General features: G+C 47.1%; 1 protein-coding gene across 3 annotated transcripts in view; it reads right to left on the reverse strand.

The window, feature by feature from the left end:
- Positions 1–12,140, reverse strand: part of dcaf15 (DDB1 and CUL4 associated factor 15) — a 30,742-nt gene extending 18,602 nt beyond the window's left edge. The window contains exons 1-7 of one of the 3 annotated variants that reach the window (XM_029689902.1): positions 11,932–12,140; positions 10,922–11,019; positions 7,839–7,977; positions 7,079–7,185; positions 6,602–6,744; positions 1,974–2,150; positions 413–1,006 (exon numbers count right to left, since the gene is read on the reverse strand). In XM_029689902.1, coding sequence (XP_029545762.1) covers positions 413–1,006; positions 1,974–2,150; positions 6,602–6,744; positions 7,079–7,185; positions 7,839–7,977; positions 10,922–11,019; positions 11,932–12,024 — 1,351 coding nt within the window. In that variant the 5' untranslated portion in view covers positions 12,025–12,140. Of the gene's footprint in view, positions 1–412; positions 1,010–1,973; positions 2,151–6,601; positions 6,745–7,078; positions 7,186–7,838; positions 7,978–10,921; positions 11,020–11,931 lie in introns of all 3 variants that reach the window. The other 2 variants (XM_029689903.1, XM_029689901.1) reach the window with 2 other exon arrangements.
- Positions 12,141–13,649: the final 1,509 nt, after the last annotated feature.

Below are 13,649 nucleotides of genomic sequence, written 5' to 3' on the forward strand. Positions count from 1 at the left end.
AGAGTGGGAGGGATAGAGGGAGAGTGGGAGGGATAGAGGGAGAGTGGGAGGGATAGAGGGAGAGTGGGAGGGATAGAGGGAGAGTGGGAGGGATAAAGGGAGGGAAGAGAGAGAGGGATAGAGGGAGAGTGGGAGGGATAGAGGGAGGGAAGAGAGAGAGAGGGAGGGAAGAGAGAGCGGGATAGAGGGAGAGTGGGAGGGATAGAGGGAGAGTGGGAGGGATAGAGGGAAGAGGGAGGGATAGAGGGAAGAGGGAGGGATAGAGGGAAGAGGGAGGGATAGAGGGAGGGGTGAGGAGAAATAGAGGGCGAGACAGAAATAGAGGAAGGAGTTTCAGCTCCCTATTTACATGACCAAACACATTGTGTGTTCCATGTGAAAACATTTCTTCTACAGTGTGTCTGTGTCTCACCTCCTGCAGCCTGCTCTGGCGCCCCCGGCTGTGGCATGCGGTACTGCAAGCGGGTGTAGTTGACATATCCCGGCTCGCTGCAGCCTGCTTCCTGAGAATACTGAGGAGTGGGGGGGGACGAGGAGGAGGAGGAAGCAGGAGACATCACCGCGCTACACTGAATTGAGTCCTCCTGCAAAGGTCGCAACAAACTTTGGTTCCCAGCTGAAGTGGAAGTCTGTGGTGCGCTAGTCAGTTGATACGTCTGTGCGTCTTCCCTCTGTTCTCTATCCCTCTCCACGCTCACCCCTTCTCTCTCAGTCACCACGGGCTCCTCTCCTCCCTCCGTTTTCCCTCTCCTCTCTCCTCCCTCGTTTTCCCTCCCTCCTCCCTGGGCACGTCTGAAGAGGTCGGCGGCAAACTCTCGCGCCCGGGCGGCAGCTTGTGATTGGCTAGGGGAAAGAGGGGCGGGGCTTGGTTTGGCGGTTAGCGGGCGGCTGTCAGGAGACCCATGAGAGGAAGAGGATGAAGAGGGCGATGGAGGGGATTGATGTTCTGAGGTGGGGGCTGTGGCTCTCTTTCTGAACAGGATCTGAGACGAATGACCCTGCTCACCTGCTGACAACACAGGAGACGAGACTTAGTAACATCACACAGGAGACGAGACTTGGTGACATCACACAGGAGACGAGACTTGGTGACATCACACAGGAGACGAGACTTAGTGACATCACACAGAAGACGAGACTTAGTGACATCACACAGGAGACGAGACTTAGTAACATCACACAGGAGACGAGACTTGGTAACATCACACAGGAGACGAGACTTAGTGACATCACACAGGAGACGAGACTTGGTGACATCACACAGGAGACGAGACTTGGTGACATCACACAGGAGACGAGACTTAGTGACATCACACAGGAGACGAGACTTAGTGACATCACACAGGAGACGAGACTTGGTAACATCACACAGGAGACGAGACTTAGTAACATCACACAGGAGATGAGACTTAGTAACATCACACGAGACGAGACTTGGTAACATCACACAGTAGACGAGACTTGGTGACATCACACAGGAGACGAGACTTGGTGACATCACACAGGAGACGAGACTTAGTGACATCACACAGAAGACGAGACTTAGTGACATCACACAGGAGACGAGACTTGGTAACATCACACAGGAGACGAGACTTGGTAACATCACACAGGAGACGAGACTTAGTGACATCACACAGGAGACGAGACTTGGTGACATCACACAGGAGACGAGACTTAGTGACATCACACAGGAGACGAGACTTAGTAACATCACACAGGAGACGAGACTTAGTAACATCACACAGGAGACGAGACTTGGTAACATCACACAGGAGACGAGACTTAGTGACATCACACAGGAGACGAGACTTGGTAACATCACACAGGAGACGAGAGATAGTCATATCATCACACAAGAGAAACAAGAAAGAGGGGAAATGAATGAGAGAGAAAGAGAGAAGAGGTAGAGAGAAATTAAACTGAACCAGAAAGGTGAAGTGTGTGTTCATTGTGTGTGTGTTGTCTCCTACCTGGACAGAGGGACACAGAGCAGGCCACCAGGGAATAGGAGGTGTTGAGGAAGATCACCTGGTCTTTCTTCAGCTGGAAGGCAGGCTGGAAGGTGGGGAAGGGATAGACCACCTGGTACCGACTGTTCAACATATAACCATGTTCCAGACACTCTCCACTACCTAGAGAGAGAGAGACTGTTCAACATATAACCATGTTACAGACACTCTCCACTACCTAGAGAGAGACTGTTCAATATATAACCATGTTACAGACACTCTCCACTACCTAGAGAGAGAATGTTCAACATATAGCCATGTTCCAGACACTCTCCACTACCTAGAGAGAGACTGTTCAACATATAACCATGTTCCAGACACTCTCCACTACCTAGAGAGAGACTGTTCAACATATAACCATGTTCCAGACACTCTCCACTACCTAGATAGAGACTGTTCAACATATAGCCATGTTCCAGACACTCTCCACTACCTAGAGAGAGACTGTTCAACATATAACCATGTTCCAGACACTCTCCACTACCTAGAGAGAGACAGACTGTTCAACATATAGCCATGTTCCAGACACTCTCCACTACCTAGAGAGAGACTGTTCAACATATAACCATGTTCCAGACACTCTCCACTACCTAGAGAGAGACTGTTCAACATATAGCCATGTTCCAGACACTCTCCACTACCTAGAGAAAGAGATTGTTCAACATATAGCCATGTTCCAGACACTCTCCACTACCTACAGAGAGAGATTGTTCAACATATAACCATGTTCCAGACACTCTCCACTACCTAGAGAGAGAGACTGTTCAAAATATAGCCATGTTCCAGGCACTCTCCACTACCTAGAGAGAGACTGTTCAACATATAACCATGTTCCAGACACTCTCCACTACCTAGAGAGAGACTGTTCAACATATAACCATGTTCCAGACACTCTCCACTACCTAGAGAGAGACTGTTCAACATATAACCATGTTCCAGACACTCTCCACTACCTAGAGAGAGACTGTTCAACATATAACCATGTTCCAGACACTCTCCACTACCTACAGAGAGACAGACTGTTCAACATATAGCCATGTTCCAGACACTCTCCACTACCTACAGAGAGAGAGAGAGACTGTTCAACATATAGCCATGTTCCAGACACTCTCCACTACCTAGAGAGAGACTGTTCAACATATAACCATGTTCCAGACACTCTCCACTACCTAGAGAGAGACTGTTCAACATATAACCATGTTCCAGACACTCTCCACTACCTAGAGAGAGACTGTTCAACATATAACCATGTTCCAGACACTCTCCACTACCTAGAGAGAGACTGTTCAACATATAACCATGTTCCAGACACTCTCCACTACCTAGAGAGAGACTGTTCAACATATAGCCATGTTCCAGACACTCTCCACTACCCAGAGAGAGAGACTGTTCAACATATAGCCATGTTCCAGACTCTCTCCACTACCTAGAGAGAGACTGTTCAACATATAACCATGTTCCAGACACTCTCCACTACCTACAGAGAGAGAGAGACACTGTTCAACATATAACCATGTTCCAGACACTCTCCACTACCTAGAGAGAGACTGTTCAACATATAACCATGTTCCAGACACTCTCCACTACCTAGAGAGAGACTGTTCAACATATAACCATGTTCCAGACACTCTCCACTACCTACAGAGACAGACTGTTCAACATATAGCCATGTTCCAGACACTCTCCACTACCTACAGAGAGAGAGAGAGACTGTTCAACATATAGCCATGTTCCAGACACTCTCCACTACCTAGAGAGAGACTGTTCAACATATAACCATGTTCCAGACACTCTCCACTACCTAGAGAGAGACTGTTCAACATATAACCATGTTCCAGACACTCTCCACTACCTAGAGAGAGACTGTTCAACATATAACCATGTTCCAGACACTCTCCACTACCTAGAGAGAGACTGTTCAACATATAACCATGTTCCAGACACTCTCCACTACCTAGAGAGAGACTGTTCAACATATAGCCATGTTCCAGACACACTCCACTACCCAGAGAGAGAGACTGTTCAACATATAGCCATGTTCCAGACTCTCTCCACTACCTAGAGAGAGACTGTTCAACATATAACCATGTTCCAGACACTCTCCACTACCTACAGAGAGAGAGAGACACTGTTCAACATATAACCATGTTCCAGACACTCTCCACTACCTAGAGAGAGACTGTTCAACATATAACCATGTTCCAGACACTCTCCACTACCTACAGAGAGACAGACTGTTCAACATATAGCCATGTTCCAGACACTCTCCACTACCTACAGAGAGAGAGAGACACTGTTCAACATATAACCATGTTCCAGACACTCTCCACTACCTAGAGAGAGACTGTTCAACATATAACCATGTTCCAGACACTCTCCACTACCTACAGAGAGACAGACTGTTCAACATATAGCCATGTTCCAGACACTCTCCACTACCTACAGAGAGAGAGAGAGACTGTTCAACATATAGCCATGTTCCAGACACTCTCCACTACCTAGAGAGAGACTGTTCAACATATAACCATGTTCCAGACACTCTCCACTACCTAGAGAGAGACTGTTCAACATATAACCATGTTCCAGACACTCTCCACTACCTAGAGAGAGACTGTTCAACATATAGCCATGTTCCAGACACTCTCCACTACCCAGAGAGAGAGACTGTTCAACATATAGCCATGTTCCAGACACTCTCCACTACCTAGAGAGAGACTGTTCAACATATAACCATGTTCCAGACACTCTCCACTACCTACAGAGAGAGAGAGACACTGTTCAACATATAGCCATGTTCCAGACACTCTCCACTACCTAGAGAGAGAGAGAGAGAGAGACTGTTCAACATATAACCATGTTCCAGACACTCTCCACTACCTAGAGAGAGACTGTTCAACATATAACCATGTTCCAGACACTCTCCACTACCTAGAAAGAGAGAGAGACTGTTCAACATATAGCCATGTTCCAGACACTCTCCACTACCTAGAGAGAGACTGTTCAACATATAACCATGTTCCAGACACTCTCCACTACCTAGAGAGACTGTTCAACATATAACCATGTTCCAGACACTCTCCACTACCTAGAGAGAGAGAGAGAGAGACTGTTCAACATATAGCCATGTTCCAGACACTCTCCACTACCTAGAGAGAGAGAGACTGTTCAACATATAACCATGTTCCAGACACTCTCCACTACCTAGAGAGAGACTGTTCAACATATAACCATGTTCCAGACACTCTCCACTACCTAGAGAGAGAGAGAGAGAGAGAGACTGTTCAACATATAACCATGTTCCAGACACTCTCCACTACCTAGAGAGAGACTGTTCAACATATAACCATGTTCCAGACACTCTCCACTACCTAGAAAGAGAGAGAGACTGTTCAACATATAACCATGTTCCAGACACTCTCCACTACCTAGAGAGAGAGAGAGAGACTGTTCAACACATAACCATGTTCCAGACACTCTCCACTACCTAGAGAGAGAGAGACTGTTCAACATATAACCATGTTCCAGACACTCTCCACTACCTAGAGAGAGAAAGACTGTTCAACATATAGCCATGTTCCAGACACTCTCCACAACCTAGAGAGACTGTTCAACATATAGCCATGTTCCAGACACTCTCCACTACCTAGAGAGAGAGACTGTACAACATATAACCATGTTCCAGACACTCTCCACTACCTAGAGAGAGACTGTTCAACATATAACCATGTTCCAGACACTCTCCACTACCTAGAGACAGACTGTTCAACATAACCATGTTCCAGACACTCTCCACTACCTAGAGAGAGACTGTTCAACATAACCATGTTCCAGACACTCTCCACTACCTAGAGAGAGAGAGACTGTTCAACATATAACCATGTTCCAGACACTCTCCACTACCTAGAGAGAGAGAGACTGTTCAACATATAACCATGTTCCAGACACTCTCCACTACCTAGAGAGAGAGAGAGAGAGAGAGTTAGAGACTGTTCAACATATAACCATGTTCCAGACACTCTCCACTACCTAGAGAGAGACTGTTCAACATATAACCATGTTCCAGATTTTTTAGTTGTTATTCTGTCTCTCACTGTTCAAATAAACCTACCATTAAAATTATAGACTGATCATTTCTTTGTCAGTGGGCAAACGTACAAAATCAGCAGGGGATCAAAAACTTTTTCCCCTCACTGTATGTATGTGTACCTGTGCGTATGGTAGAGGTGTTTGTAGGGCAGCACTGAGAGCAGGGTCTGGGTGTGTGTGTGTGTGTGTGTGTGTGTGTGTGTACCTGTGCGTATGGTAGAGGTGTTTGTAGGGCAGCACTGAGAGCAGGGTCTGGGAGTGTGTGTGAGTGTGTGTGTATGTGTGTGTGTATACCTGTGCGTATGGTAGAGGTGTTTGTAGGGCAGCACTGAGAGCAGGGTCTGGGAGTGTGTGTGTGTGTGTATGTGTGTGTACCTGTGCGTATGGTAGAGGTGTTTGTAGGGTAGCACTGAGCAGGGTCTGGGAGTGTGTGTGTACCTGTGCGTATGGTAGAGGTGTTTGTAGGGCAGCACTGAGAGCAGGGTCTGGGAGTGTGTGTGTACCTGTGCGTATGGTAGAGGTGTTTGTAGGGCAGCACTGAGAGCAGGGTCTGGGAGGAGGCATGGAGGCGATGGTGATGTAGATATCTCTGTTGTTCTCATCACTCATCATCAGATTCATCAACGCTGAGCTGGAGCTACGAGTACTGACAGAGAGAGAGAGAGAGAGAGAGAAGAGTATGGGGAAGGGAGGGTAGAGTGTAGGGGTGTGGGAGGGAAAAGAGAGATGAGAGAGAGAGAGAGAGAGAAGAGTATGGGGAAGGGAGGGTAGAGTGTAGGGGTGTGGGAGGGAGAGAGAGGAGAGAGAGAGAGAGAGAGAGAGAGAAGAGTATGGGGAAGGGAGGGTAGAGTGTAGGGGTGTGGGAGGGAAAAGAGAGATGAGGGAGAGAGAGAAAGAGAGAACATACAGAAATGTCCAGTCACTGATCTGATCACAGACATCTCTAGAAAGACCAAATGTACGTTGGCTTGATGTCTTACTTGAAGCCAAAGATGATGATCTTGGAGTGGTCGTTGGGCCACTCACACACTGTCAGGTAGAGATCACTGTAGATGTCCTCACCTGTAAACAGACGCACATGGTGCACCTGGGGAGAGAGAGAGAGGGGGATGGAGAGGAGAGAGAAAGAGGGATGAGAGAGAGAAAGAGGGATGGAGAGGAGAGAGAAAGAGAGAGGGATGGAGAAGAGAGAGAAAGAGAGAGGAGGGGGATGAGAGAGAGGAGGGGGATGAGAGAGAGGAGGGGGATGAGAGAGAGGAGGGGGATGAGAGAGAGGAGGGGGATGAGAGAGAGGAGGGGGATGAGAGAGAGGAGGTGGATGGAGAGAAAGAAGGGAGAGAAAGAAGAGAGAGATGAAGAGATGATAAGTAAAAAAAGGGTAAAATGGGACAACAGAATGATGAAAGAGAGGGATGAAATCATCTCCATCTCCTCACCATTGAAGCTAGTGTAACTGTTGACAGGCCAATCAGCAACACATCATCCACCTCATTACTGCTATAAGGATGGCACTGGAGACCACTTCCTGGATGGTTTAGGCTACAGTCAGTCCATGTACTGTAGTAGGTCTGTTCTACTGGTCCACATCTCTTCAGGCCATACAGAGGGCACTGGAGACCACTTCCTGGATGGTTTAGGCTACAGTCAGTCCATGTACTGTAGTAGGTCTGTTCTACTGGTCCACATCTCTTCAGGCCATACGGAGGGCACTGGAGATGGTTCCCAGTCGGTCCAACCTACCTGTTTGAGTCTGCTGTGTAGGTTGAACTCCCACCAGTAGAGGTGATAGGTGTAGAAGGAGAAGTCATCGTCCTCTCCACAGTCACTGGTGTAGGACAGCACGTAACGACCACACTTAGTGAACCCCAGGAAGATGTGTCTGGAACAAGAGAGGGGGAGGGGTGTGAGAGAGAGAGGTGTGAGAGAGAGGGAGCGGTGTGAGAGTGGGGACACAAGGTGTGTGTGGAGATGATGATTTAATTGACTGGTTCAGTGGGCTCAATGTTGCTCAACATTTCTCTGGTTAGCTAACGGAGAATTCCATCCAGATGGCAAGATACTTAACAATGCCTGTTCCACCACACTTTCTCCCTCACCTCAAACTTTCCAAATGCCAGATGTTTTTTCGGTTACAGTTCATGAAGTACGCTTCATCACCTTCTCACCCCCAGGCTTCTCACCTAACGTTACCTCTTCACCCCCGTCTCCGTGGCCAGGCTTCTCACCTAACGTTACCTCTTCACCCCCGTCTCCGTGGCCAGGCTTCTCACCTAACGTTACCTCTTCCCCCCCGTCTCCGTGGCCAGGCTTCTCACCTAACGTTACCTCTTCACCCCCGTCTCCGTGGTCAGGCTTCTCACCTAACGTTACCTCTTCACCCCCCGTCTCCGTGGTCAGGCTTCTCACCTAACGTTACCTCTTCACCCCCGTCTCCGTGGCCAGGCTTCTCACCTAACGTTACCTCTTCACCCCCGTCTCCGTGGCCAGGCTTCTCACCTAACGTTACCTCTTCACCCCCGTCTCCGTGGCCAGGCTTCTCACCTAACGTTACCTCTTCACCCCCCGTCTCCGTGGCCAGGCTTCTCACCTAACGTTACCTCTTCACCCCCCGTCTCCGTGGCCAGGCTTCTCACCTAACGTTACCTCTTCACCGCCGTCTCCGTGGCCAGGCTTCTCACCTAACGTTACCTCTTCACCCCCGTCTCCGTGGCCAGGCTTCTCACCTAACGTTACCTCTTCACCCCCGTCTCCGTGGCCAGGCTTCTCACCTAACGTTACCTCTTCACCCCCGTCTCCGTGGCCAGGCTTCTCACCTAACGTTACCTCTTCACAGCCGTCTCCGTGGCCAGGCTTCTCACCTAACGTTACCTCTTCACCCCCGTCTCCGTGGCCAGGCTTCTCACCTAACGTTACCTCTTCACCCCCGTCTCCGTGGCCAGGCTTCTCACCTAACGTTACCTCTTCACCCCCTGTCTCCGTGGCCAGGCTTCTCACCTAACGTTACCCTCTTCACCCCCCGTCTCCGTGGCCCAGGCTTCTCACCTAACGTTCCTCTTCACCCCCCGTCTCCGTGGCCAGGCTTCTCACCTAACGTTACCTCTTCACCCCCGTCTCCGTGGCCAGGCTTCTCACCTAACGTTACCTCTTCACCCCCCGTCTCCGTGGCCAGGCTTCTCACCTAACGTTACCTCTTCACCCCCGTCTCCGTGGCCAGGCTTCTCACCTAACGTTACCTCTTCACCCCCGTCTCCGTGGCCAGGCTTCTCACCTAACGTTACCTCTTCACAGCCGTCTCCGTGGCCAGGCTTCTCACCTAACGTTACCTCTTCACCCCCGTCTCCGTGGCCAGGCTTCTCACTAGAGGTCGGCCGATTATGATTTTTCAACGCCGATACCGATTAATCGGACGATTATTTTTTATTTTTTTGTAATAATGACAATTACATCAATACTGAATGAACACTTATTTTAACTTAATATAATACATCAATAAAATCAATTTAGCCTCAAATAAATAATGAAACATGTTCAATTTGGTTTAAATAATGCAAAAACAAAGTGTTGGAGAAGAAAGTAAAAGTGCAATCAATATGTGTCATGTAAAAAAGCTAACATTTAAGTTCCTTGCTCAGAACATGAGAACATATGAAAGCTGGTGGTTCCTTTTAACACGAGTCTTCAATATTCCCAGGTAAGAAGTTTTAGGTGGAGGTTATTATAGGAATTATAGGACTATTTCTCTCTATACGATTTGTATTTCATATACCTTTGACTATTTAGCTTCCGTCCCTCTCCTTGCTCCTACCTGGGCTCAAACCAGGAACACATCGACAACAGCCACCCTCGAAGCAGCGTTACCCATATAGAGGAAGGGAAAAAAACTACTCCAAGTATCAGAGCGAGTGACGTTTGAAACGCTATTAGCGTGCACCCGGCTAACTAGCTAGCCAGGTGCACAACTGAGCAAGAGGACAAGTACATTAGAGTGCCTAGTTTGAGAAACAGACGCCTCACAAGTCCTCAACTGGCAGCTTCATTAAAAGTACCCGCAAAACACCAGTCTCAAAGTCAACAGTGAAGAGGAGACTCCAGGATGCTGTCCTTCTAGGCATAAATGTATAAGTGACCCCAAACCTTTGAACGGTAGTGTATATACATACACACACACACACACACACACACACACACACAGTAACAGTCAAAAGTTTGGAACACTCATTCCAGGGATTTTCTTTATTTTTACTATTTTCAACATTGTAGAATAACAGTGAAGACATCAAAACTATGAAATAACATATGGAATCATGTAGTAACCAAAAAAGTGATTAACAAATCAAAACATATTTTATATTCAATATTCTTGTTATTTTACCAAATAGGGCTACCTTCTGTATACCACCCCTACCTTGTCACAACACAACTGATTGGCTCAAACGCATTAAGAAGGAAAGAATTTCCACAAAATAACTTTTAACAAGGCACACCTGTTAATTGAAATGCATTCCAGGTGACTTCCTCATGAAGCTGGTTGAGAGAATGCCAAGAGTGTGCAAAGCTGTCACCAAGCAAAGGGTGGCTACTTTGAAGAATCTCAAATATGTTGTTCACATTTTTGGTTACTATATGATTCCATGTTATTTCATAGTTTTGATGTCTTCACTATTATTATACAATGTAAAAATAAAGAAAAACCCAAACTTTTGACTGGTACTGTATATACACAGCACATGTGAAAAGTAAGGACACACCTACTCATTGAAGGGTTTTTTGTCATTTTCACTATTTTCTACATTGTAGACAGACAGTCTTTCACAAACACTCACCCTGCTCTGAGGAACTCCTCGCTGACTATGTTCTTCAGGGGAACGCAGACGCGCGGTGGTAGTTTCCTGAACAAGCGCTGAGAATACTGTCCAGACAACTATAGGAGAGAGGACGTGGGAAGTCAGTGAAAAGTGGTCAACGTACCCAATAAAGAACGTTCATTGAAACAGCTTGTTAGTCCATGGGGTCGTATGTATAACCATCTCAGAGTAGTCGAGCGGATTTAGGATCAGTTTAGCCTTTCAGATTACGAGTTAGATTACTTGGACAGGAGGGACCTCAGATCCTAGATCAGCACCTACTCTGAGATGCTTGATACGTAACAGCACTCGGACGAGGCTTGGTCTGAGTCAGGGAAACCAGTCTTAACCACTCTACTACCTACACACCCACCCACCCAGCCAGCAGTGTTCTTTCATCCAGGTCTCTAGGGTGTACACTGCATGCTTTTGTTCTAAATCAACATTAACACCTGATTTAACTAGCTGATCAGCATCACCTTTAACGTTAGCTGAAACAAAAAGGCCAGCAGTCCCCAAGACCAGAATTGAAAAACATTGCAACACAGAGGAATCATGCCGTGCATAGTGATCTGAAATGGCCAGCGGCGACTACAAATGCAAAACTAGTAAATTGGCTTGTTAGCTTGTTGCGTTAGTGAATGCGAAATAAACAGTTTACGTGCGCAAGCTGGCTTACTGCTCGGTTCAACAAACGTTAGCTAGCTAAGTGGCTTGTGATAGACGGTTAACTAGCTAGCAACATCCCCTTACACAATAGAGCAACCAGCCTGTTAACTTAGTCATCATGGATTGTAGCTAGGTTTTGGCCAAAGGTGGCTTGCTAACGAGTCAGCCTGCTAGCTAACGTACTGTAGCAAGTTGGTGCTTAGAAACACGTTAACTAGCTAGCATCCGCAGGGTCTTGCACTATCGAGGCATTGACCCTGCGACCCCATTCTTCGTCAAAACCATGCTTGTGCCATTCTCTTGTCTAGTTTGTTGCATACCTTTCCACGGTTCAGAAGCTTGACGACATGTTCTTTGTGTTTTTTCTGCGTTTGTTTGTTACCGTCCTTTTCGGTTTTCGAGCTGGGCGCCATTTTCCGCCGTAGTGTTCACTACGCCCTGCCCACCATCTCGACCCACGGCCTTCCCATTGGTTCTCGATCATCGTGGGAGCAGTCCGATTGGCATATGTGAACGTAAATCAACGACGAAAACAAATCTCCCAGCCTGTGGTTGGTTACAGGGTGAACAATATGATTGTTTTTGTCACAAATTAAGTTTAGTGAACATAAGTATAGCAATTTTGCTGAAACTAATACTTTAGTTTCAATTCAAGTCAGAGATAAGACTATGTGCAACAAAAACATACAATCCACCAAATATCTCAATACTTTTTATTTATTGTGAAGTTTTTAAAAACAAGCAGTAAAAAGTAAAAAAAAACAAAAAAAAACAGCATACAACACGACTTCTTGGAACATGAGGAAAAATAAAATAAAAGGCATCCCATCTGATGATGCAGCAATCTGATCTGAAGTCAGCAAGGGGAAGGGGGGCCTTGGGGACACAAACTGTGCCAAAATAACCAACAAAACAAGCAGGCACACACTGCAGCAAGCATCCATAGAAACAGGCGCTTGTACACAGTCAGTCTTGCAGGCACACACACCCAGGCCCACCCTTTAGTTACCAAAAATATGAACTAAGTCAAATTATAAGTGGGTGGAGGGGGAGGAAAAAATGCTGCTACGTCATCAACACAGGGAATGTTTTAACTGAACTAGACGTTAATTAAAGAAAATAAAAGCCTAAAAAGCAAAAAAATATCCTTTTGCTTGCAAAAAAACAACTTGTTTTTACAAACCGATGCTGAATATTAGTAGTAGTTATACTCCAAAGTACTGCTAGACGACAGTTTATTCCTCAGGAAAAACAAACAAATGACAGAAGTGCGAGTCCATGTATTTTACAATTGGGTATTAGCTAGGCCGATGAGCCAGAGCTCTTTACCATCTTCCCCTTCACCTCAGACACTGTAGGGGTTGGGATGCAGGGTGAGGACAGGCAGACACTGGGGGTTGGGGTGAGGACAGGCAGATTTCTATGGGTTGGGGTGCAGGGTGAGGACAGGGGAACAAAAAGGAAAAACAACCCTACCAAGTTGTTCAATCATTTCATCAGCAAAAATTGTAGAATTTGTTATTTTTCAGTTTTTGTAAAAAAGAAAGAAAAAGAAAAACAAGGGGAATTAAGGGAAGAAGGAGTACTGGGATAAGAGGGAGGGGTACTGGGATAAGAGGGAGGGGTACTGGGATAAGAGGGAGGGGTACTGGGATAAGAGGGAGGGGTACTGGGATAAGAGGGAGGGGTACTGGGATAAGAGGGAGGGGTACTGGGATAAGAGGGAGGGGTACTGGGATAAGAGGGAGGGGTACTGGGATAAGAGGGAGGGTACTGGGATAAGAGGGAGGGGTACTGGGATAAGAGGGAGGGGTACTGGGATAAGAGGGAGGGGTACTGGGATAAGAGGGAGGGGTACTGGGATAAGAGGGAGGGGTACTGGGATAAGAGGGAGGGGTACTGGGATAAGAGGGAGGGGTACTGGGATAAGAGGGCGGGGTACTGGGATAAGAGGGAGGGGGTACTGGGATAAGAGGGAGGGGTACTGGGATAAGAGGGCGGGGTACTGGGATAAGAGGGCGGGGTACTGGGATAAGAG

This window comes from Salmo trutta, chromosome 14 (genome assembly GCF_901001165.1).
Source record: "Salmo trutta chromosome 14, fSalTru1.1, whole genome shotgun sequence".
NCBI classification, from domain to species: Eukaryota; Metazoa; Chordata; class Actinopteri; order Salmoniformes; family Salmonidae; genus Salmo; species Salmo trutta.